This window comes from Suncus etruscus, chromosome 2, assembly GCF_024139225.1.
Source record: "Suncus etruscus isolate mSunEtr1 chromosome 2, mSunEtr1.pri.cur, whole genome shotgun sequence".
Lineage (NCBI taxonomy): Eukaryota > Metazoa > Chordata > Mammalia > Eulipotyphla > Soricidae > Suncus > Suncus etruscus.
The window spans coordinates 152,005,524-152,031,180 of NC_064849.1; the positions used below are offsets into that span (position 1 = coordinate 152,005,524).

At 40.9% G+C, this 25,657-nt stretch overlaps 1 protein-coding gene across 1 annotated transcript in view; it reads left to right on the forward strand.

The window, feature by feature from the left end:
• Positions 1-14,425: 14,425 nt before the first annotated feature.
• RHOBTB3 (Rho related BTB domain containing 3) overlaps positions 14,426-25,657 on the forward strand; it is a gene marked incomplete at its 5' end in the record, with an annotated part of 64,447 nt that continues 53,215 nt past the window's right edge. The window contains 2 exons of the mRNA XM_049769095.1: positions 14,426-14,752; positions 20,522-20,708. Of these exons, the coding sequence (XP_049625052.1) occupies positions 14,426-14,752; positions 20,522-20,708 (514 nt within the window). The remainder of the gene's footprint in view (positions 14,753-20,521; positions 20,709-25,657) is intronic.

The following is a 25,657-nucleotide window of genomic DNA, read 5'->3' on the forward strand; positions in this document are numbered from 1 at the left end:
ATATAGAGAAGGAATATAGGGAGCTTCTAGCTTTCTAAATTTCTTTAAAATGATTGGCTATTGGGGCCGGAGAGATAGCATGGAGGTAAGGCATTTACCTTTCATGCAGAAGGTCATCGGTTCGAATCCCGTGCGTGGTCCCTCGTGCATGCCAGGAGCAATTTCTGAGCGCGGAGCCAGGAAAAACCCCTGAGCACTGCCGGGTGTGACCCAAAAACCACAAAAAAAAAAAAAAAAAAAAAAGATTGGCTATTGTCTAGGGATACTTTCCTACTGCTCCCTTGTCCTTCTCTGATAGACTACCTGGTATGGCTAGGTGGCTTGGGGTGGTGTTAATGGAAATAGGCTTGAGTAAACCTAGCATGTGGCTTATACCATGTGGTCCTTACAAAATGGTGTCCTTCTTTGTTCAGAACAGAAGTCTGCCATGTGGCCTTTACAAAATGGCATCTCTCCTTGTTCAGAACCCACGTCCCAACAAACTGACTTGCAATACCACTTCATTTACAATATTTCATATAGTGCCTAAAAAGAATAAAGGATGAAAAAGAGAGATAGAGAGACAAAGAGACAAAGACAGAGACAGAAAGAGAGAGAAAGAGAAGTGTCTCTACCTAAACCCTGACTGCTATAAACCATTTCTCAGTTTCCACAAGATCATGGTGCAGGATGAAAATGTCCCCTGGACTTTATCCCTCATCAGACTATTTCAAAAGACTTAAAGGAGAATATATATATTTGGTTTTGGGACCACACCCTGTGACGCTCAGGGGTTACTCCTGACTATGCGCTCAGAAATTGCTCCTGGCTTGGGGGACCATATGGGACACTGGAGATCGAACCCAGGCCTGTCCTGGGTCAGCTGCATGCAAGGAAAATGCTCTAATGCTGTGCTATTGCACTGGCCCAGAGAACCTATATTTTCTTCATATGTTCTTGTAGATGCATTTCCTTAATAGTTATAACTCTTAGTGTTTATCTCCATATGTTGAGGTAGCCTCTCCCATCCATTTTTCTAAATTTTATTTTATGTACACTTATTACTACTACTACTACTACTACTACTACTACTACTACTACTACTACTACTATCATCTTTTATCTGCTTAGTTGGAAATTCTAATAGAAAAGTCTTGCTTGGGATACAAACTCGAGTTAAAACAAGTGTATAGAGACTGTATAGCTTGTTACTTTTAACTCCAAATGCACCAGTAATATATTATAATATGTCATTGTTCCTTTTTGCATAGTCACACTAAAATAGAGAAATTTTATGTATAGAAAGACGTTCTTACCTAATAGGTATAAGAACCCATAAATTTTATATTGTAGGGGTGCCTTCCACCCTGAACATTAGTTATGGGGACTTGACTTAGGCCTCAATCTATCAGATATCAACTGTCCACCACAAAGGCTATATCCCAACATTAGAACTGACACAGTTTCCTGCACCAGCACCAGGAATCAAACTCCCCCCAGGAGAAGCTAACTTGCTCCAGGGTAGGTTCATATGATACCTGATGGTGAGGAAACAACAACAACAACTTGATCTAAAGGCAGGTTGCCCTACCTCATCACCTAATGGTGAGATGAAATCAGAAGTTTTAGCCTAATATCTGTGCAAAAACCAAGATCTCTAATTACATAAGTATGACTATGATAACTGTGACTGAGCAGAACATTTCCTGGGACCATAAAGAAAGACTTTACCCTAGGCTTCATCTTAGGATCTGTGCAAAAACCAAGATTTCTCATTACAGAAGACTGAATATGATAACCGCAACTGAATAGAACTTCTGCTGGGACCATAAAGAAAGGCCTTGGTGTACAATAATCAACATGCCTGTAGCCTGTAGTTGATCTTATGACAATATGCTTTATGAGTGGAGGCACCTATATCTCTTAGGCCAAGGAAATTTCCTTTCTAATTTTCACATTACTGCATTTATGCAGAAAAGAAAAACTTGCCATACCTGCCCCCCTTTCTGTTTTGTTTCCTTTAATTTTATTTATATCTTCTAGATAGGGGCTCCTGCCTTTTACATAGAATCTTAGAACTTGAATCATTTTGCTCTGCCTCATATACCTAGATCTTTTTATATAGAGAGAAAAGAAATTAGAAAAGTGGATGGGACCCAAGGGCCAAGTGGTCTCAGGAGTTTTAAGTAAAAAATTAAGTCAGATCTAAATATCCAAGCCAAAGTCAATGACAATAAAATCAAGAGACTCAAACTATAACAAGCTAAACACAAAATGAACCTGTTACACTGGTAGACCAGGGGGGCTAAAATTAGAGGTATAGGATGCCTGTTGGGAACTTTGGTGGAGGGAGGTCAACACTGGTGGTGGAAATGACCTTAATTCACTGTTCCAATATGCCTGAAATACAACTGTGAATGACTTGTAATTCACAGTGGTCTCAATAAAATTAAGAAAAGAAAAAAGGAAGAGAAATGTTGTAATAGAGTCAGGCTGGGATGCAGGGAGCTGAGGAGGGAAACTGGGAAAATGAGCAAAGGAAAATGAACCTCAGTGAAGGAATGGGTGTTGGAACATAGTATGACTGAAATTCAATTATCAACAACTTTTTCAACTCTATATCTCATGGTAATTTAATTAAAAAAAAAAGTCATTGAATGGTGTCCTGCAACAAAAAAGAATGAAAGAACAAACCAGCTATACAAATATGGATGTGTTTAATAAATGAGATGGAATAAAAAAAAATAAAGACAATTCAAGACTCAAAAGAGCAATAGAGTGTGACCTCTTACAAGTTTAGAAAGAGATAGAACCAATTTTTTTTTTTTTTTTTTAGGAACACAGATGGTAAAGTATAAGGGAACTAAAACAACAAAAATCAAGCTTGTGGTTATCTTCGGGGAAAAGAAGTCTGCAAGGGAGGAGAGACATGAGTGTGTGGGGGGTGCAGGATGTGTACCTTTGTCATCATGTGGATATTTTCTGAACCTGGAGTTGTTTATTTTATGATCATTTACCATATGTGTTTAGGCACATTTCTTCCATTGTGTTAAATTTTACAATAAAAGAAACTTTAAACTGCTATATTAATTTTGTCTTCAGAAAACTGGCATTAAAAACAAACAACAAACAAGAATATATTTGGGGCCGGAGAGGTGGCTCTAGAGGTAAGGTGTCTGCCTTGCAAGCGCTAGCCAAGGAAGGACCGCGGTTCGATCCCCCGGCATCCCATATGGTCCCCCCAAGCCAGGGGCAATTTCTGAGTGCTTCGCCAGGAGTAACCCCTGAGCATCAAATGGGTGTGGCCCAAAAAACCAAGAAAAGAAAACTGGCATTACTCATAATACAAGCAGATGCTAGTGCAGTGTAACTGCCTGTGGAATCTGCTGTAGCTGATTTCCTCTTCTTTTCTCAGTATAATCTCAGACTGGAAACCTTCCTTTCTTTGTAAAACTTATCTTTTCAGCCCAAACAGCCAGCCCCACAGGGGTTATTTTTACACATATTTTATATAAAACACGGTTTTTATTTTTTAAAAGGCAATTATTTTTATCATATGATTGAGGTAGAAAGCAAATAAAGAACTTTTTCTCTACCAGAGCTCTCTTTTGATGACCACCCAAAAATAAATCACTTTAAATATCTATTTCATTATTGAAAACCTATCTAATGAATAGCATACCAAAGCAGAATCTTATCAACTAGCCAAAATGTGAAACCTATTAAAAACATGTGTGCTTTCAATCTAATCTGAAGGTAAACTTTCCATACTGTATGATTTGTTCCAATACTTTGGTTTTTAGTAATGTTTTCTTTGCATATTTTCAAGGTATTTACTGTCAAAGGAATAGAGCTACATTTTTTTTTAAATTTGTGTTCATGTATTATTAAGACATTTTTATCTTCTCAAGAAGACTTTTCCCAGGAGAACATTGTCTTTTGATTTTTATTTTCAGAAAAGCCTGGAAGAAGCTTTCTAGCACTTATAATCCATTTTCTTTGAAGTATCAATTTAAATAGTATATTAAATATTCTGAAAATATCTGCTGAGTTTTGCCTTCATGTTTGGTTGTTGAGCTTTAAATGACTTTGACCAGTTTAGTGACCATTAACTACAATAATTAGAGTGAAGCTATTGTTAGCAAAAGTACATGTAACTTAATTTAACAAGTACTGTTTATCATTTCTATTATACTGATCAACATATGTTAGATCTGTCAAGTCATTGTGTTTTGTTCTGATTTTGTTTGATTTGGGGGCCACACCCAGAAACTCAGTGGTTACTCCAGACTCTGAGCTCAGGGATCATTCCTGGCAGGCCTGGGGACCCATATGGGATGCTGGGGATAGAATCCAGGGTTGGTGGCATTCAAGGCAAGTGCCTAACCCATTGTACTATCCCTCTGGCCTCAATCATTGTGCTTTATCTTTGAGTGACTACCTCCAAAAGGTGCCCGCCATTGTGTTTGCCTGTTACATTGACAATGAGTGCACTGCTGTGAACTAGCAGCTAATTTATTTAAATATTAACCACAAACATACTGAGTCAGATACAGAAATAGCAACATGTGGTCATTTGTTGGGAGTAAAGGAAGGAGAGAGCCCTTTTATGCTGCTATTTGTATATGTTTGTTGCCTCGCCTTTCCCCAAAACACCCTTACACAGAGGTAGTGGGCAATCTGCACAATAAATACTGTCTTAAATAAATAACTAAACAAATAAAGTTTCACCCCACCTCTTTTAAAATAATCCTCGTGTTATTTGTTTAAAAACACAGGCTTTAAAAGTATAGTCATTTAAATCAACATCTGTGCACAGATGTTGCACAGACAAAATAATGATGTCCAGGTAGGTGGAAATGGGAAGTAGATAATCCAGTTACAATTGCTCATTTTCTTGGGGGGGAGAATGGGCCATAGAATCACTCCTAGTGGTACCCTGGGGACCATATACAGTACCAGAATATGACAGAGTCAGGCAGCACCTTGCCCCAAGTTCTATATTCCCACCTCCTTTCCCTTCAGTAAGTAATTTTCAACTTTACCTATGTGAGGGGTACTCAGTCAGAGAGACACAATAAAGAGGGCATATATACAACACTTAATAAGGGAACACAAGTTAGGCCAGAGTGTTATTACTGACTTGTACACAGTTGACCTTGGTTCAATCTCTAGTATCCCATGTGGTCTCTGGAACACAGCCAGGAGTAATTCCTGAGTGTAGAGCCTGAAATAATCCCTAAGTATCCCCAGGTGTGCCTCCTCAAACCAAAGGATAAAAACAAGCAAACAAAAACAACAACAGAAAAGGAGACCTAGATTAGGTAATTTTCTCTTTGAACCCACACCTGTACCTGGACAGGCCATAGGAAAAAACAACCATTGTCATTCTTGTAGTCTGAGAATAAAAGAAAGTGGAAGGAACAAAGAAAAGTTGACCTTGAGAAGCAACCACAGAGCCCAAGACAGAGCACAGAGCCGCAGAGTTCAGACCATTAGGAATCAAAGGACAACAGAGCGTGGCAGAGTACCATGAGACTGGCTGAGTGATATCCTACCTTGGGAAGTTTAGCAAGGAGACAGGAAAAGTGGCATCATCCATTGGAAAAGAGAGAGCAGATGGGGGCAATATGAGTGACTTTGTACATAGGAAGCTGAGAGAGACCTGATATTGAGAGGAATCTAGAACTACATACTTAAACTGTACAAAAAACAAAAAAAACAAAAACAAAAAACAAAACTTAACCCCCATTCACACCAGGAGTTTTGCAGGCTCGTTTTACATGCAGAACTCAAGAGAGACACCTCCCACTCAGGAGATTGCCAGTTTCACCAGTAGAATCTACGTTCTGATTTGTCATCATATAGATGATGTACCTTCACCCATCTCCCCGTCCCTTCTGGTAATCAGCCTTTTGTTCTTAAGCTCGAAAAGTGTGACACTGCTAATTTGTTTGTTTTGTTCCTTACATACAAAATTTGAATTCTTTCCCATTTAATTGTTTTCTCTTTTAATTTTTTCAGGACACTGATTAAAAGAGTTGTTAATAATAGAGTTGTTTCAGGCATACAATATTCCAATACTAGTCCCTTTTCCAATGTCCCCTTCTTTCCACCAATGTCCCCAGGTTCTTTTCCACCTCCCTAGATTTCCCCTTTTACAGGCATATACAGACTTCTTTTATATTCTTGCTCCAACAAAATGTAAAGGAATGGCCTCTGAAATTATCAGAAAATAAATAAGCAAATAAAAGTCCATTTGTGATGTCTAATTACTAAATGATTTTAACCATTATAAATAAGACAATTTATTGTTGAAAATGTATAAAATTCTTCAACAAGTTAAGGGTAAACATATCTTTCTGCATCTAGTCAAAGGGCAACCATATATATGCACATTAAAGAGGTCATACTCAATATCTACAATGTTGGGAAGTTTCTAAAATAGTTTAGAGAAGCTATTTTCTTTCTCCTTTTGTTAAAACAAACAAACAAGGGTCCAGAGTGACAGTATAGTCAGTAGGGCTCTTTGCCGTCATACAACCTAATTTTGAGACTCGACATCCTGTAAGGTCCCTAAAGCATTTTTAGAGTAATTCCTGGACATTGCCAGGTGTGGCTCCTCCCACCCCCACCAAAACACACACACACACACACACACACAAAAAAACAAACAAACAAACAAACAAACAAAAAAACTGGAAATCAAAACCCAAAAACCCAAACAAAAATATGTGTCTGAATGAGCTCCGAAGATAACCCAAGGGGATAGTGGATCCTACTCCCACGGACTGTCCTGGACAGCCCAGATAATAGAGCTTAGAATGGTGCTTAGTTTTCCAAGAAGCACTGCTGGAGAGGATCCTCACCCCTTCCCCCCCACCCCACAAAAACCCACCAAATATAAAAGATGTGGTTATAAACTGAAGTTCAAATACACTATGCTGAAATTTCATGGTTTGCCTGTCCACTTTGGAGACCTTTGGTCTAGGCAAAGTCTCCCATTCTGGGATTTTGGTTTTTGGTTTGAGGGCCACACTCAGAGATGTTCACGGGCTGTTCATAGCTCTGCGCTCACTAGCAGTATTAAGAAACTATTTGCAGAATTGGGGATCCAAACAAAGGTTGGTGTGTGGAAGGCTGAGATACAGCGTGATATCTCTTCAGTCCGAAAAATCCCCTTTTAATGAAATGGGATGTGAAACTCTAAGGTTAACAATAACAAAAACACCTCATGCATTGACTCTGCTATGCTTGACCTTGAGAGGGAGGAGGAGGTGCTGGCCTTCTCACCATCTAGATATGGTTCAAACTTCCTCTAGATTCCTTGGTGGAAACACAGGTGGAAAAAAAAATCCTAACAATCTAGCCTCCAGTTGGCTTCCTCTCTAGCCCTTATGGAACCAGTACATTTTATAGTATCTCCAATGTTAATATTTAAAAAGGGGCTTCTAAGACAGGGGGCCTGTAATTTCTCACAAATGGACCCAGCACTCATAGTTAGCTACATTTCATCAGAAGATAGGACTATCTACCAGAATTAAAACAAAGCTCTGTATTTCAATCTCTGAAATAGAAAGCCTATTGTTTGCACTGAGTCCATTCACTGACCCTGAGAGTGCAAGGATAATCCAATTTGTTACATCCTGATTAAAAAAAAAAAAAACTTTTTAAAAGGACTCTATTAAGGGAAATTACAAACACACTAAATAAAATTGGAGAAAAAAAAAGAAGCATGTATAAGGTAGATTAAGTTCATTAATAAAAGAAATTTTAAGATACCAGAAAATGGTCTATGAGATTGTATAAGATAAGTAACTTTAACTACGGCACTAATGGGCCTCAAACCGTTGGTTTTATATCAATAAAGAATTATTTTCTGACTCATAGTATGATAAATGAATGCTGTGAAGTGGCTATATTCTAACTAATTATTCAGGAACCCAGGTTTCTACCTAGGTCTGATGCTTTTTTTTTTGCCACACCAACCTGTGCTCAGAGTTTACTATGGTTTTGTGCCCAAGGAATCACTCCTGGTGAGGTTCGAGGTACCATATGTAGTGCAGGGGATCGTGGGTTGATTGCATGCAAGACAAGCTCTCTACCCACTGTACTATTGCTCCAACCTCAACAGATCAATATATTTTAACACAGCTGCAAGGTTAGTCTTGCTTTATCTAGTTGGTAGCTGGAAGGATAAAAGAGACACATTTTCTCCTAATTGCTCAAAAGGCATTATACTCTACTGGTGAGATACAAATCACGTGACCCTAACAACATGCCTTAAAATAGTTTTTATGTGCCTTATACAGTTTAGTGATGTGTTCTAAAAGAGAAAAATCTTGGTGTGTTTTCTTTCTTTCTTTTTTGGTGTATTTTCTTACCTGTGGGTACTTTAGCCCATATATCAGATTGATATATGTACTTTGCTCTGTTCACTCTGAAGAAGCCTAGGTTCTCTTGAGTATGTATTTTTCTCTTCCCTTATTTTCCAAATAAGCTTGTTTTACTTCACTATTTGCATCCCTTCCTGAATTACTGTCTGTGAGAAAAGGTGATTGAACGGAAAAGTTTGGGTAGGATTTAGGACTGACTTTTGCCCTTGTGAAGAGCAAAGAGCAATTCCTCATTGTTTGTAAGCTGGGTTTTATGGCTCCATAAAAATTGGGTGCAGAGACTATTTTCCGTGCTTGCAAAGCAAATGTAACTGGATGAGCCTTGTGTGGCCTGTGAGACATGTGGTCTGTACCCTGCAGGAGCTTATCATAGACTGTCATCAGTTCTAGATGTCCCAGTCACATCCCCAGCTGATGGAGATGGGCAGAAAGGGAAGTGGTAGATGTCCCTCTTTGCCGTGGCCTCTCTCCTGCCCATTTCATATATCACTGGGGACCCCTTCCATCTACTGCGAGTCCCCTCTTCAACCCACAACAGTGTCTCATATTTTGAAATTTAAGTCAAAGACCCAGCACAAATGCTTATATCCCCAATAAGTTTTTATACAGCACAGAAGACAGGCTACTATTTTTATTTCATTCATTTGCCGTATTTGGGGGCCACACCTAGGACTTATTCCTAACTCCATGCTCAGGGATCGCTCCTGGTTGATTTGGGAGATTATATGGGGTGCTGGGGATTGAACCTGGTTCAACCACATACAAGGCAAATGCCAAATGCCCTGCCCACTGTACTACTGCTCTGGACCCTTTTTTTGGGGGGGGGGGCACACCTGGTGACTCTCAAGGGTTACTCCTGGCTATGCGCTCAGAAATCGCTTCTGGCTTGGGGGAACATATGGGACTCCTGGAGGATGGAACCGTGGTCTGTCCTAGGTTAGCACATGCAAGGCAGACACCCTACCACTTACACCACTGCTCCAGCCCCTCTGGACCCTTTGTTCAAAAATGTATTTTTAACTTTTTTAAATTGATTTAGATTTTTGATTAATAGTACTATTACTGATGGCTTTTTGCACATAATTCCAGCACTACACCCTCCCCAGTATATCTGCCTCCTTCCCTCAAGGACCATAGCACCCCTCCTTTGCAACACCACCCCACAATGGATCAGTTTTTCCATTGTAATGCTTTTGGCCTTTCATTACTTCCTTGCTGTGAAACTTTAAGTCCCACAAATAAGAGAGATTATTCTGTATTTATTCCTTTCTTTCTGACTGAGATCTTCAAGTCCCATTCACATCACAGCAAACTGCATGATTTTATTCTTTTTTACAGCTATGTAGTATTTCATTGTGTATGTGTATACACACACACACACACATATAAACTGCAACTTCTTGAACTGTTTATCTATAGTTGGGCATTTGGAACATTTCCATATCTTGGCTATTATCCTAAGTGCTATGATAAACATAGGTGTGTGCATAACTCTTTGAGTTAATGTGTTTGGGGGATAGATGCCAAGACAGATCACTATTCTAATGTTCATAAACTTATTTTTTTACTCTGTACTTATGAATTACTAAATGCACACACATTTAATTATTTGAGGATGCAGGGTGTTTTTTCTAAAGTTCGCGTGCTTAAGTAATCATAATATAATAGCCATGAATAATAAACTTAGCTTTTAAGAGTAGAATTGAGTATCTCTCTTAGAACTTAGAATAATTCAGGGGCCTGAGAAATAACACAGCGGTAAGGTATTTGCCTTGCACGCAGACGACCCAGAACCGCCAGTGGTTAGAATCCCGGTACCCCTTATGGTCCCCCGAGCTAGCCAGCAGCAATTTCTGAGCACAGAACCAAGAGTAACCCCTGAGCACTGCCCGGTGTGACCCAAACATAAAAACAAACAAACAAACAAAAAGAATATTTCAGGTCTACCAGGTGCAGTATTGGCTCATAAGCTCAGGGACAACAGAAAACAAAGTCTCCTTTCCTGACCTACTGCTGAGTTTTAGTGTGTATAGGGTTTAAAAATTAGCATATAATTACCATATTCATCCTTTAAAAAAAAAAGTAGCGCAAAACTACATTTTTTAAATTGCTCCCTACATTGTTAATTGACTACACATTTTGGAAAATTTCTCTAGAATGTTTTCCTCTGGCAAAATGGAAACTCTAGAATTGTTGCACACCCTGTCCTCAACTTCAGGTAATGCTCATTTGGCTTTGTTTCTCAATACCCTGGGAAATGGGATAATACAGTATTTGTTTTTGTTTTTGTTTTGTAACTGGCTCATTTCATATTGGAGTTTGTTTCTGCAAGTGGCTTATTGGAAATAAAAACAGAGGAGGCATCTCCAGCTTCCCCCTCTACTCGCCCCAGTCACCTGGGTCATGTCTTGGCCATCTAGGACTTAGGAAGCGTCTAGAGGTGAGCCCCAACACCTTACAGATCTCCTGTCTCACCAGCCCTAGGAGATGATTGCACCTGGTTTCATTTGCTCTGCCTGGTATAGGAAATGGAGTCCCTGTTGGAGTGAGGAATTGTTCTTTGTATGGAAGGAAAGTCAGCTCTGATTTTACACAGGTTTCCCAGGTCTGGCACCTTTCTCTTGCAGCAAAGAATTCCAGGAGACAAATAGTGAAGTAAAACAGTTTTATTTAGCAATTCTGAGGAAGAACAGAGAGTTACATATTCAAGAGAGAACTCTCACTTTTTTTTTTTTTTTTTTTTTGGTTTTTGAGGCCACACCCGTTTGATGCTCAGGGGTTACTCCTGGCTAAGCGCTCAGAAATTGCCCCTATGGGGGGACCATATGGAACGCCGGGGGATTGAACCACGGTCTGTCCTTGGCTAGCGCTTTCAAGGCAGACACCCTACCTCTAGCGCCACCTCACCGGCCCCAGAACTCTCACTTTTTCAGAGGAGAGAGCAGAAGAGAGCCAAGAGCAGACATCTCAGGTGGAGGTGCAGACTACCCCCAAAATGGAGACGCACCCCGCTTGCCTTTGCAGAGTTAGTTTTCTGGTTTGGGGACATACTTGGCAGTGCTCAGAGCTTTACTCAAGGATCATTCCTAGTGAGCTCTGGGACCATTTGGGAATGCTGGGGATTGAATTCGGGTTGGCTGTGTGCAAGACAAACAACCTATTGCACTCCAGCTGCTGCAGTTAGTTTTAGTAGGCTTTCTGCCAAAGTGTCCTCGCATATGACTTACTGTGGCTTCAAGTTTAGAGCTTTTGATGTCCACCTTCATGTCCTTATCATAATCCTCTGCTCCTTGGAGCTTCTCTCCTGAGTTAGGGTCCAACCTTTTCTGGGATTGGTGCTAGTACCAGTTCAAGTGCTGGCATCATTTCAAGTATTTTCAGACCTCAGTTCCAGTGTCCACAAAGTTGGTCCCTGCAAGAATGCTTTTTGGCTATTTTAAAGCTGGCACTGTGGGATGGAGAGATAGCATGGAGGTAGGGTGTTTGCCTTTCATGCAGATGGTGGTTTGAATCCCATATGGTCCCCTGAACCTGCCAGGAGCGATTTCTGAGCGCAGAGCCAGAAGTAACCCTTGAGCGCTGAGCCAGAAGTAACCCCTGAGTGCTTGCGGGTGTGACCCAAAGTACCAAAAAAAAAAAAAAAAAAAAAAAGCTGGTGACGGAGTAACTTTTTGAGGGGTGGGAGCGGGAAATGGTATACTTGGCAGTGCTCAGAGTTACTCCTGGCTCTGCACTCACAAGTCATTTTTGGCAAGTTCAGGGAACCATATGGAACGCTGAGGATTGAACCTGGGTCAGCCACATGCAAGGCAAAAGTACCTACTGTACTCTCTCGAGTATTAAAATTTCATTTTGATCCTATTACTTCCTGCTAACTCATCCCTATCTACCTGCCTCTTCTCAATGGGCTTTCATGTGGTAAGAATACTTCATCATGGGTGTCAGGCCGCACCCGCCATTATCCATCCCCAGGAGAAAGGGTCTGGAGCATGGTCGCTGTGGAAAATAAACCAAGCCAAGTATTAAAGTGAAAAACGTTGGTTGGGTGGGGTGGGATGGGACTTACAACTTGATGGTCCTGAGACCTCCAACCCTACCTCTCTTTATTCACCCGTACAATTCTCTACTGGCCTGGGGAAGAAGGGTGCAGAGTGACAAATTATCAGTGTCCAGCTAATTTAATCTACGTTGGCTTTTTACACGTAAAAAGGGGTGGATGAAAGAGGAGCGATGCTGGGGGTTAGGAACGGAATAGCAATTCTGTTCTCTTAAACATCAGGATCATTTTAAATTTTAGAGATTAAATGCAGAGTACAGAATGTAAAAGGAAACTAGATTTTAAAATATCAACGACTACAAAGAGAACGCCTCTATTTATTATACCCTATTCGAGCATGAAAAACTATTAATGGGCTTTAACTTGCCACTAGGGCCCCTACTAAATAGCTATTCACAGTCCAAAGAACTCTTCCCCCAGCCATTTACTGGTCTCCAGTCCCAAAGCCTCAGAAGAGCTCTGTTGAGAAAAGAAGCAGTGACATCTTAAAATAGGGCTAAACAAAACGACCGCCCAAGAATTAAAGGAATAAACCCGAACTGGTCCCTTTCCTTGCAAAGTCTTCAGCTTTGTGGAGAAGGTGAGCCCCAGAGAGACCTCTGACCCTAATGGGGTGCTGGTAGTTCCAATGTTCCTTTGCACTGCGGCATTTGGAGGCCCTTTTAGGGACCTGCATAACCTTTGCTTCGGAGCCTTATCATGAAAGAATCTAAAATATTCTTGCACTAGTAAGGTCCTTATTGTTTTTCAGTCGGCCTTTGGAGCTGTTACTTAAAACTGAAAAACATCCAACTCAACTACTAGCTGAATAGCTTGTATATACATGAAACACCTACAAGTAATTTCTTAAAAAAAAAAAAATCAAAGGAAGACCAACTAGCATTAAAGCAAAACGCCCTGCAGGTTTTTTTTGTTAGTGGTTTTTCATTTTTTTCTCTCTCAAAATGTGCCAAATATAGTTTGAAATAGTAAATAATCCCTCCCGGGTGGGATGGGGGAGAGAGTCGGTATTAGCCAATTAATTGTGCGAGAACAAAGAAGCCTTTCTGCAACCGCATGAATCGTCGCCTTTATTATTTCGCCCCCGCACACGATCACGGTTGGAGAAAAACAGCTGTCGTGCGTGTTGACAGATGACAAAACGGCGGACGTCGTGGTGAAATAAATACTTGGGGCCAGGCCAGGGCGAAGGAAGAGAGAAAGAACCAACCGGGTAGCAGGCAGAGTTTGCAAGCCTGGGAGAGAGGCTCCCCGGGGCTGGAGTCTGCAGCCTCAGGGAACAGGGGGTACCGAATTGGGGGGAGCCCCGTCGCCCCATCCCCCTTGCCCAGCTCGGATTTCACCCTTCAGAGTTGACCAAACTTGCAGCAAAGGGGGAGAAGCCGCGAGGCCTGGGGGAGCTTCGGGCGCGGGTGGGCCGAGCCAGGCTGTGTCTGGGAGGGAGAGAGATCGGGGCGGGGGCGCGTCCCCAGAGGCCACCCGAACCCCCGCGGATCGCACGTGCTGCGCCCGGCCCATTGGGGGGGCGGAGGAGGCGCCCCGCTAACCTCGGACCCGCCTCCTCCAGGCCGGGGGTGGAGCAGCCGCGGCGGCGGCGGCGGCGGCGGCGGCGGCAGCAGCGGCGGGGCCAGCTCGGAGCTGGGAGGCGGTGGCCCGGGCAGCGAGGGACTGACTGAGTGGGGAGCCCGGCTGGCAGCAGCACCCCAGCCCCGGGGCCCCCCGATCTCCCTCCGGCTGCGCCCGGCGGGGCCCGATCGCGCCGTGTCCGCCCCCGGCTCGCCCGCGATGAGCTGACTGCGGGGCCCCGGGAGGGAGGCCGCGCGCGCGGAGCCGCCTGCCTGCTCGCCATCGCCGCCCGCCCGCCCGCCCGCCCGTCCTGCCGGCCTGGCTTCCGAGATCATGTACGTAGCTCGGCCCGGCCGCGCTGTCATTGTCCCGAGCCGGCGGCGGGGGGCGCGGGGCGCCGGGCTGCCGGGGCTGCCTTGCCTGCCTTGCCCCGTCCTCCTTCCCCGGGGCCGGCAGGCGTGTCCCCCGCGCTGACCGCGTGCCTCTGTCCCCCGGCCCCTGTCCCCCGCCGCGCTGCAGGTCCATCCACATCGTGGCGCTGGGCAACGAGGGCGACGCGTGCCTCCAGGACCCGCAGCCGCGCCCGCCGGGGCTCATCCGCGCCTACCTGGGCCGCAGCCCGCTGGTGTCCGGGGACGAGGGCAGCTTGTTGCTCAGCGCCGGCGGGGGCTCGGTCGCGCGCCCCGTGTTCACCGAGTACCAGGCCAGCGCCTTCGGGAATGTCAAGCTGGTCGTGCACGACTGTCCCGTCTGGGTAAGGGGAGGAAGGGAAGGAAGGGGAGGAAGGGGGCGGCGGCGGCTCCTGCTGTCTCCCTTGTCGTCCCTCTGGCGCCCGCGCCGGGATGCTCTTGCACTTGGGCGGTTTATTTGGTTTTGTTTTATTGTATTGTGTTTTATTATTGCGTTATGCTTTTATTTTATTTTATTTGTTTTATTTTATTTTATTATTTATTTATTCTTTTACTGTTTTATTTTTTACTTTATTTTATTATTTTATTATTTATTTCATTCTATTTTTACTTTATTTTATTATTTTATTTTGTTCTTTATTTTAATATTTTATTTTGTTTTATTTATTTATTTATTTATTTATTGTTTATTTGTTTTCTGAGTCACACCCTGCAGCGCTCAGGGGTTACTTCTGGCTCTACGTTCAGAAATCACTCCTGGCAGGCTTGGGGGACCATGTTGGGATGCCGGGATTCCAACCACTGTCCTTCAGCATGCAAGGCAAACACCCTACCTCCATGCTATCTCTCCAGCCCCTATTCTATTCTATTCTATTTTATTTTTTTGCAAAGATCCTGCTGGGGACAACGTGGTTCTTTTGTTCTCTGGGACTGCGGACACTAGGGGAAGACGCTGCACAATCCCCGTGTTTTTGTCCCCTGACACACAGCTGACGGATGCATGTGCCAGTCCTTTGCAAAGGGCTCAGCCGCTTGCTTGGTCCAGCCCACAGCCATGCTGTGCCTGCCGGCCCCTCTCCCCACCATGCGAGACATATTAGTGTCATATCAGTGATCTAAATATAAAGCCCACGCCGGCCCGAGCTATATTTCTCAGGCTGCTCGTTAATAGAACCCATGGAAAGGATGGTGGAGGGTGGATGGAGGTAGGGGCTGAGAATTCACTTTAGACAGCCCTTTCGTGTTATTAAATGGCGTCTGCCATTTAAATGTTGAATTGGTGTTTTTATTTTTAAATTATTTATGTTTTTATTTAGGTTTTTGGGCCACACCCGGCAGTACTCAGGGTTTTACTCCTGGCTCTGTGCTCAGAAATTGCTCCTGGTAGGCTCCCAGGAAGGACCATATGGGATGCCGGGAATTAAACCCGGTCCGTCCCTAGTCGGCCATGTGCAAGGCCAATGCCGCTTCGAAGAGCCCCAATTGATGGGTTTTAAATTGAGATGCCATGGCTTCACCATACCAGTTGCAGGGGTGGAGTATAAGGGACAGATACTTAGGTACAGATTGTGACAGGGTTACATTAAGTTTAGTTCACTAATGTTTTTTTAGCCTTCCAAATTATTGGTGTATTGGTCTTGGTTTGTTGTAGTCCTGAGATTTATTTATTTGTTTATTTATTTATTTATTTATTTCCACTCATGTGGCTTAGAATTTTAAGAAAGTTTTAATAACTTGTGACAATGGAAAGACGTAGGAGTGAAGTTGTTAAGTTTTAGTGGAGTTGTTAAAGGTAATAAGAGGACGAAGGAATCTACATCCTGGTATGTTTTCTGTACACAATAACAGCACATTTTTGAATATTTCATTTCTCTTATTTGAGATCTTCTGATTCTTTTTCAGGTATTGAAATTATTTTACAACTAAAGATACCCTTCATATAGTAGAAGAAAGTATAGTGTCTAAAAAAGATTATTTTCTGAAGTTTTGCATTTTAACTGACCATTAAAAAAAACAGGATTGGGAACAGTAAGATAAGGGATGGTAAGGAAGTTAGTGATAAAAAGAGTGCATGGGACATTCTCTTTTACGGATTGCTGTATTTTATGACGTGGTGTCTAAAAGATCACTCCTGAACATATATTGTCAGCTCAAGGAAATTTGCATTAATAGACTAAAATATGAAACACAAGCTCTTTCCATAACAGGGATGATAATCAACTGCTTTCAAGCAGTTGAAAGCGAATTTATTGGCTGGAGTCCACAAAGCAAATGAAGTACTTCTTTTTGGTGATTTCTTTGTGAATGATCTTACAGTCTAAAATATTTTTGTTTCTGCAAGCTGTTGAAAAGTGTCGTGTACATAAAGTAAATACATGTAGGGAGAATTAGTTGAATTAGGCTAGTTAGAATTTTACTTTTCCTCTTTCGCCTTTGAACCCTTAACTCTTTACCCTTTGTTGAACAAAAAGCAGTGCTTGTGACCTTATGTATTGTACTAAATGAGATCTTTGTAATGGGTTAAACAAAAAGCCTTCATGGTTTGGCTATTTGCCATATACTCATTGTTACGTTTTGTTTTACTAATCACCTTTTGTTAGACTCTGGCCCTATTGAGACCAGGTGCAATTTTCTTGGTTATAATGGTTTTCTGACATGGTAGAGCTATTCTTTATAAGGTGCTTTTCTTGGTGATAAGTAAAAGCCCAACCGATAGGAAAGTTGATTTTATTCATCAGCTGTTATTTACACATATACCGAATCAGAAAGTTAAATATACCAGAGCAGACAGAGCACAAGATTTGGACTTGATTTGATATCCAAGTCCTTTGCTCTGATCCCAGAGCCCTATATTGTTGGCTAGTGGCTATTTTCTTCCTTGTTAAGGTAAACATCTTCCAAGTAGTTTTATTTTTTTTTGTAAAAATTACAGCGTAAAGGACAGAAAGAGAATATAATGGTTAAGTCACTTGCCTGGCAATCTGATGACCAATTTTGATATGGTCCTCTGAGCTCTGCCAGGAGTGATCCTTGAGCACCAATGGACAGGGTATATGGTCCATCCAAACCCTCCACCCTCAAATTATTAGCACAATCCCTGCCTCTTCTGCTTGAGAAGTGAGATAGTGTATGTAAAGTTCTCAACACAGAGCCTGGAATGTTGAAGGTACTCAGTAAGTCAAGTTGCTTCAACCATCATTAAATATATATTACCACTTTAGAATAGCCATGAATCAGTTATTAGGCAAAAGTAAAGTCTTCTCTTGCTGTTCAAAAATTAGCCTTCTGATTGGGCAGTGTGAATTAGTACCTAGTAGGACTTATCTTTGCAGCACCACAATCAGGAAGAATAGAATTTGTTGTCTTGCTGTAAAAATACAGACACGTGAAACATGACTTCAGTTCTGCAAATGTGGCTTTAAGCTATGTGTTGCGTAACCTTCTAGAGAGGAAACCCTGGAACTGATTTTCAATCGGTGGGAGAATTTGATTTCGTTTATAATTCTAGAAACCAGTGGAACATTTTCTATTTAACATAGTTGGAGAAGAAATGAGGTGGTGTTTCCTTGGAGTAGGAATTTGGAGTTTTACACCTCTTCCTAGTTTTCTTCCATGGATCTATAGCTTGCTCTGAGTTGTTGCCATATTTTTCTGTTACTTTTTTATTTTCAACTTTGCCCTGTTACTTTTTAAATAAACATGTTTAAGTCTTATTATATTTACCTGATTAATTAGAATATTTTCATCCACTTCTTTTTTTGTACAGTTAAATTATGATGTCATTCCTAGAGTTTTTTGTTTGCCAAAATTTTCCATAAAAAGCAATGAAATAGATCGGCACACTTTTCTTGACCAACGCTTGAGGCTCTTATTTGTGTTAGTAATATTATTTATATTTTAATATCCTTAATAACTCAATGTCAAGTTTGCCCGAGCCCATTTTTTTCATGACATTTTCTATAATTGGTCTCCTTTCCCCCTATACACTTCCTAGTACGTCTGGAATTTCAAGCTATTTTGGAATGTGAAAAGCAGTTACTTCTGACTTCTTGCAGAGTTTAATGGCTGCTTAATATTAACTGCACTTACATTTACTTATTTTTTGTAATTCTATCTTTCTGATTTTGCTCCCTTTCTTGGTTCTATACCTTACTAGACCCATACATATACTTTGAATTTGAATATGACAGATACAGTTTGGAGCACATTTTTTTTTATGGTTTGGAAATTACTATAGCAGTCTGATGGAAGCTTGGTTTCATTTTTTTAAATCTATGTTTCACCCCACATACACCCTCTACTCATCCTTTCCTGAGTTTAAGATTTGACTTTGGTTGTTTATATTAGTAGTTTGCGGGGCTGGGTAGGGAGGGGCTAGTAACCTTATTTAAAAATTGCTCTCCCAGACTCCCTTCCGTTACTTCCAGTATGGTACTCAGCTCTTAATGTTCTGTAATTCTTTGGCTCTGAGTGTTCTCGTAGGAAAGGGACTGGTTGGGGACATGGCAGGGAACTGAGAGAGCAGGTGACAAGCATCCATGTGTGACTCTTTAGGATAGAAGTTTTGGCACACAGATCTTGACTGGTTGATAGATACAAAACCTGTTATCCCTGTTTGGGATTTAGATTTCAAAGTGCAGAGTTTTCATAGCCCAATGGTCTTGGATCTTTTAGGGAGAGTCTGCTTCTTTGTCTAGCTTTGTCATGTCCTAGAAATACAACAAAGGGCACAGGAAAAGGCAGGTAGTAAAGAATAGTTAAATAGGTGGGAGAAAGCTATTTGTGCACAGTTAGTGATACTCAGATGCAAATGTTTTTTCTTTATGACATAATTCACACCAAACTCAAAAGAAACAATATTGTTAAGATGTCACAGCACTGTGTTTTAAGGAAAAGGGCTCCAAATAAATCACTTTGGATCCTGGGTCTAACTATAAATATGATTAGTTGTCGTTCAGAAGCAAATATTTAAAACTGGAAAGAAATATAATGAATTTATAATTTATATAAATAAGAACTGTCAATTTCAATTCCCATGTTTGCACCTTATGTAATATCTTTATGTGGCAGCAAAATACCCCCATGCACAGTAATAAATAGGTAGTATTGTCCAAAGGATGAATAAAATTGAAATTTTATATACAAGCTTGGAAAAATACAAAAAAACATATAAACTCCCTTTTTGTTCATACTATTAACAATTGAAAGTAATACTGCAGTCTTAACTGGATCACAGAAAAGTTTTTGAAGCTTCTTACTATATTGGTAGTCTTGGAACTAAAGCATAGTGTTACATTTGTTTGATTTTCAGGTGACAAGAACAAGACATGATTTTAAAATAAGAGCTTATTTTTAGGTGTGAATATTGAAAGAGACTATATATTTAACTGACTCTAAGAAGTTTTTTGTAGGTCAGAGAGGTAGTATAGCAGGTAAGGCAGTTTGCCTTGCATGCGACCAACTTGGGGTTTGATTCCCTGGCGCAGTGTCAGGAGTGACTCCTGAGTGCAGAGCCAGGAGTCACCACTGAGCATTGTTGAAGGTGGCCCAAACACCATCCCCCAATTATTTTTTGCATATTCTGTTGTACCACTGCATAGATACCAGACAAGTTCATAGAGTTTAAATATTTTAAATTTTATGTAGTTACTTTAAGGAAGGAAAAAAGAACATGGGCCGGAGAGATAGCGTGTGGTAGAGCATTTGCCTTGCACACAGCCAATCCAGGATAGAGGGACAGTGGTTCGAATCCCAACATCCCATATGGTCCCAGAGCCTGCCAGGAGCGATTTCTGAGTGCAGAGCCAGGAATAACCCCTGAGCGCTGCTGGGTGTGACCCCAAAACCAACCCCCCCCAAAAAAAAAAAGAACATTTAAACATGTAACAACTAGATGCTCCATGGAGTCTCAGGGGCTTAGCTCTTGTTCCTGAGACCACTCCAGCCATCAAAGAAGTCCTTTCACTCTCCACCCTCCCACAGTCTTTTTTTTTAGTAGCCTCCACAGCATTCTGGAGTCTAAAAGTTAGTTTGTGTTGTGAGTTCATTTGCATTAGTTACTGTGTTCCACATCTGGGTGAAACTGTGAGTAATTGTCTTTCACTTTGGTCTAGGACATTTTTGACAGTGATTGGTACACCTCTCGAAATCTGATTGGGGCCGCTGACATCATTGTGATCAAATACAACGTAAATGACAAGTTTTCATTCCATGAAGTGAAGGATAATTATATTCCAGTGATAAAAAGAGCATTAAATTCAGTGCCTGTAATCATTGCTGCTGTTGGTACAAGACAAAATGGTGAGTAATGCATTTTCTCTCTTTTTATAATAATGAGAGGAGGATAGCCACCCTACTCCTTTTACAGAGTTAAGTTTATTAATGATCCATGAGAAACTTCAAGCAAGCTAAAATGACTTGGGTTCAAATGCCAGTTGTTATCTTGTCATCACTGGATTGGATGAGGAGACATCAAAGGAAAGTATTAGGAACATTTACTGTGATTCCAATATACACATATGACTTCTTTGCTGTTTCAATAATTGTTTTTCTGATAGAGAAGAGGTATTAGATTGATGTGTGAGCTCTGGAAAACTCTTTGACAATCAGTCAAGTGGGAAGCATCAGTTACTCATATAAGAATCTCGACTTGAAGCAAGATTTCTAGAGTAAACCTAAACTTTTTGAGTCTTAAGTGTGCAACTGTGTGGCTTTCTTAGAGGTTGGGACCCATACCAGATGGTGCTCAAGGCTTAATCTTGCTTGTCTGTACAGGGATCACTTTGGAGGGATTCAGATAACCACATAGGAGGTCCGGGGTTCAAACCCAGTAGGTGGAGTGCAATGTAATTGCCTTACCCACTGCACTATCTTTCCTGCTTCCCTTTGTGCATTCTTTATATGTGCAGACTTATGTGACACCATGGTAGAGAACAGTAATATACTCTGGGAGGCTCTCAGGCATTTCCTAATTAACATTCCCCCCTTACAGGTGACCCCTTTCTGGCTTCAACAGCATAGATTAAATATTTTTACCTCTTCATGAACTTTATGAAAATGGAATTTATAGGGATTGACAAGCAAGTACAGCAGGTAGGGAAGTATATAAGTAAGGGTGTGTTATGTCTAGCTGATTTCAGCCAACACAGTAAATTTGGAATTAACCCATGTTGTGCTCTCTTCTTTTTATTACTGCATATTATTCTATTGCATAGCTATTCTTCACTGGTTAAACTTTTTTCTTTAGATAAGGCGTGTGTCGTTGTCTAGAAGCATGACTGTTGGGGCACAGTGTAGGTGTGGATGTAAGAAGCATTAGTAGATAAAATCCAATCGGCTTGACCCTTCCTTGTCTCTGCATCTCTCCTACTTCCTTGTCTGTCTTTATACTCCTGTCTTGCCTGGAGTCATCATTGCTTCTGAGTTGCTTCCTAATTGGTGTCCTATTCTTTCTCTAATAAATCACAATTTGACTTCAGGCTTATAGTTTGGCTGGATTTGTTCTCATGCAGTGTTGCCAGGGAAGGGCTTATTGCTGAATTTGAAACATTTTGAATATAGGTCTTTTAGAAATTATTCAAGCACAACTTTCTCTCCCCATGGTAAAGCAACTCTTTTCCTCCCAGTTATTAAAATTCTATTTTCACAGATTTCATGCCTTCCTATCACTTTGTCATACTCCACACCCAACACTTCCTATAATTGTTTCTCAGAGTCCCATCCATTGGTTTCAATGAACCCGATAACCTGTTGACCTGACTTCCCCTCTTGTCTACATTAGTAATAACTGAGTTTGTTGCTCGGGTTCTGTTTTCTATTCAGATGTATATATCATGCCTCTTCCTTTCTCCTAAATTCTTTGTTTTTTTGTTTTTTTTTTTTTGGTTTTTGGGCCACACCTGGCATTGCTCAGGGGTTACTCCTGGCTGTCTGCTCAGAAATAGCAGGCACGGGGGACCATATGAGACACCGGGATTCGAACCAACCACCTTAGGTCCTGGATCGGCTGCTTGCAAGGCAAACGCCGCTGTGCTATCTCTCCGGGCCCTCTCCTAAATTCTTTTTTTTTTTTTTTTTTGGTTTTTGGGCCACACCCGGTAACGCTCAGGGGTTACTCCTGGCTATGCACTCAGAAGTCGCTCCTGGCTTGGGGGACCATATGGGACACCGGGGGATCGAACCGCGGTCCGTCCAAGGCTAGCGCAAGCAAGGCAGGCGCACCTTACCTTTAGCGCCACCGCCCGGCCCTAAATTCTTAATTTTTCTAAATTCACCAACATCTATCTTGGGGACTGACATACAGCTTATTCATTCTCTCAAACTAGAATCATCCAAACTAACTTCCTTTCCATTCTGCACATGCAGTTAACTAAGAAAATCTTTTATAATATTATTTTGTTTTTTTGGGCCACACCTGCCAGTGTTAAGGACTTATTCCTGGCTCTGCAGTCAGGGATCACAACTGGCAGGCTTAGGGGATCATATGGAATGCTGGGGATTAGACCTGGGTCAGACAAGTGCAAGGCAAATGCCCTACCCACTGTACCATTCTTCTGCCCCCACCACAGAAAATCTTTTAGATTTACAATGTAAGTAGATCTCAAACTCTGTACTTCTCTCCTCAAGTTAATTGAATTTCAGATCTTAATAATTTATCTCTCAAGAGTAGCCTTTTTTAGTCTCTAAAGGGTTAGTTCCAGATTTTGTCGGGTCTGAAACACACTAGTTTAGGTGTCCTTTGTAAAGAAAAATTCTGCAAAATTATATGTATATTTATCTATGTTTATATACACACACATATATATGGACAGAAGTGGTTATTTGAACAAAAATAAACCAATTTTCAAATTTTAATAAAGCTTCTCAAATATGACACATTTTAAAATGTTTGTGTTAAACAGCCTGACTTTTTTTTAGCTTTTCTTGTTTATCTTGGGTTGCGTAGTCTTTGTCACTCCATTTTGAGAGCTTCTCTTTGATAATTCCTATGTAGAGAAGAATGTTAGGCAGTGTTTTCTTTAGCTTATTTTTTCATTAACCACATCTTTTTCAGAGTGGGCACTATGGTTTTTGTACTGTGTTCTTATTTCAACTGTGCATCTTCGCATTGACATTAGTTAAGTGTTTACAGTGAGTAGCAGAATTGGGCCTAAGGCCCTTTCATGTCCAGGACAGCTCTGAAGCATATGAACTGGACAAGGAAGTGACTACAGACCACAAATCAGAAATCATTAAGCCCAAATTTAAAAATCCTCAATGCTCCTTGCTACTTCAGAGCTGTCTTTTAGAAGATGATGTGACTTAGGGGGCTAGAGAGATAGTACTGGAGGTAATGTTCTTGCTTTGCATGTGGCTGGCCCTGATTCAAATCCCAAGCACCAGAAAAGAATCCCTTAAGTGCCACCAGGCTATCACTTTTTTTTTTTTTTAAATAATTTTTTTAGCTTGTTACTTTTGAGCAGAGAATCAGGAATAGCCCCTGAGAACCACTGAGTGGGACCCCCAAACCTCCAACACACACACACACACACACACACACACACACACACACACACACACACACACGAATGCTAAAATGAAATGAGTGGATTGAAGCAAATGTAATTCAAATATCTTACTTTGCCAATTTTATGAAAGCCAGTGTCCATGTGAAAGAATGTATCACTCTGGTTCCCTCAGGACTTTAAGATGGGAATCTCGGAAAAGGACCTTGAAGCTTTAGCTTTATCAGTTCTTTGTAAATTCTCCTTTTCCTGCTTTGTCCCTTTCTGAAATAAAATCCTCCTGAGTATATTCAGATTATGCCATATACAATGCTTTAAAATATTTGGAAATACTCTTCTCCTTGCTGATTTCAGACCTTAAAGAAGAATATGGTCAAGAGTGCCAAAAATTTTAATATAAGTACATTTTTTTGTTTGAACCATTTTGGAGAAAGTATGAATATTATTTGACTTATACTTTTTTCTAATTAAATGCATGTCATTTAAGAACTACTCTGGTTTCTTTTTCTTTCTTTCTTTCTTTTTTTTTTTTTTTTTGTTTTTTGGGTCACACCCAGTGGTGCTTAGGGGTTACTCCTGACTCTACACTCAGAAATTAATTCTGGCAGGCATGGAGGACCATATGGGATGCCGGGATTCAAATCACCATCCTTCTGCATGCAAGGCAAACACCCAACCACTCTGCTGTCTCTCCAGCCCCTCTGGCTACTCTAAAGATCTAAAGATTGTCTAAATCTTTCACCTTTTAGATTAACTACAATTGAATCATTACTCAAAAAAAATTAAATGCTATTACCTATTATGTTTTAAAAATATAGCCCACTTCACATTTTTCTATTTGTTAAAATAAGGCTATTTTTTGGATCCAGGATGAAAAGAGGGATTATACATTGCACTTAGTGGTCAGCATTGCTTTAGTTTTCTTTTACTTCACACCAGTTCTTTAACTTTGAATGGCAGGAAGGAAGAGGTCATTTTTAATGAAATTGTAATCCTGAAAGAATCCAAAACTATTATTTTGTATAATTGTTTCCATTTTAGTAACTGTGGTTGCAAAATAATGATTTTCTATCATTCTGTGCTTAGTGGTTGTGTTGTTCTGTAAATAGAGCTTTCTCGTCTCTCTGTTTCCACATTTTTCTTTAGTATCACTGCGATTCATAAACTTATTTTTAAGGTCGGTATTTCACTATGTGTTCTAAGTCTATTTTTCTAATTCTCAGATTATCCCAAATTTTCCTAGAGAAAGTCTAATCCAGTAACTTGAATAATTTTTAAGCCCTTTGTTGATTTCTTACACAGGTTCGGCTCACCTTTTAGTGTCTCTGTTCCAACCTGCAAATAAGAATTATTGGAGGGAACTCTGGTTTCTCTTGGTGAGGAATTATATTTAGGTCTGGACTCTGGGGGTGCTCATTTTATTGGTGTCATTGCTTTTTGACCAATTCACTGGACAGCACCATATATATTTAAAAAATGAATTTCCACTAATACCTTAATTGTGCTCAATGTTTATTTTATTTAGAGCTGGGTTGGCTATATGCAAGGCAGGTACAGTACCTGCAGTACTATCTCACTGGCCCCTGTCCAGTGTTTCTATCTTGTTCTTTTTTAAATTTTCTTCTTCATTTATTGGGGATGAGTCACATACCTGGTGGCACTCAGAGGTTAATCCTGGCTTGCTCTCATTCCTGGCAAGTTTTGGGAACCATACAGGATGATGGTACAGGTCTGCCATGTACAAGG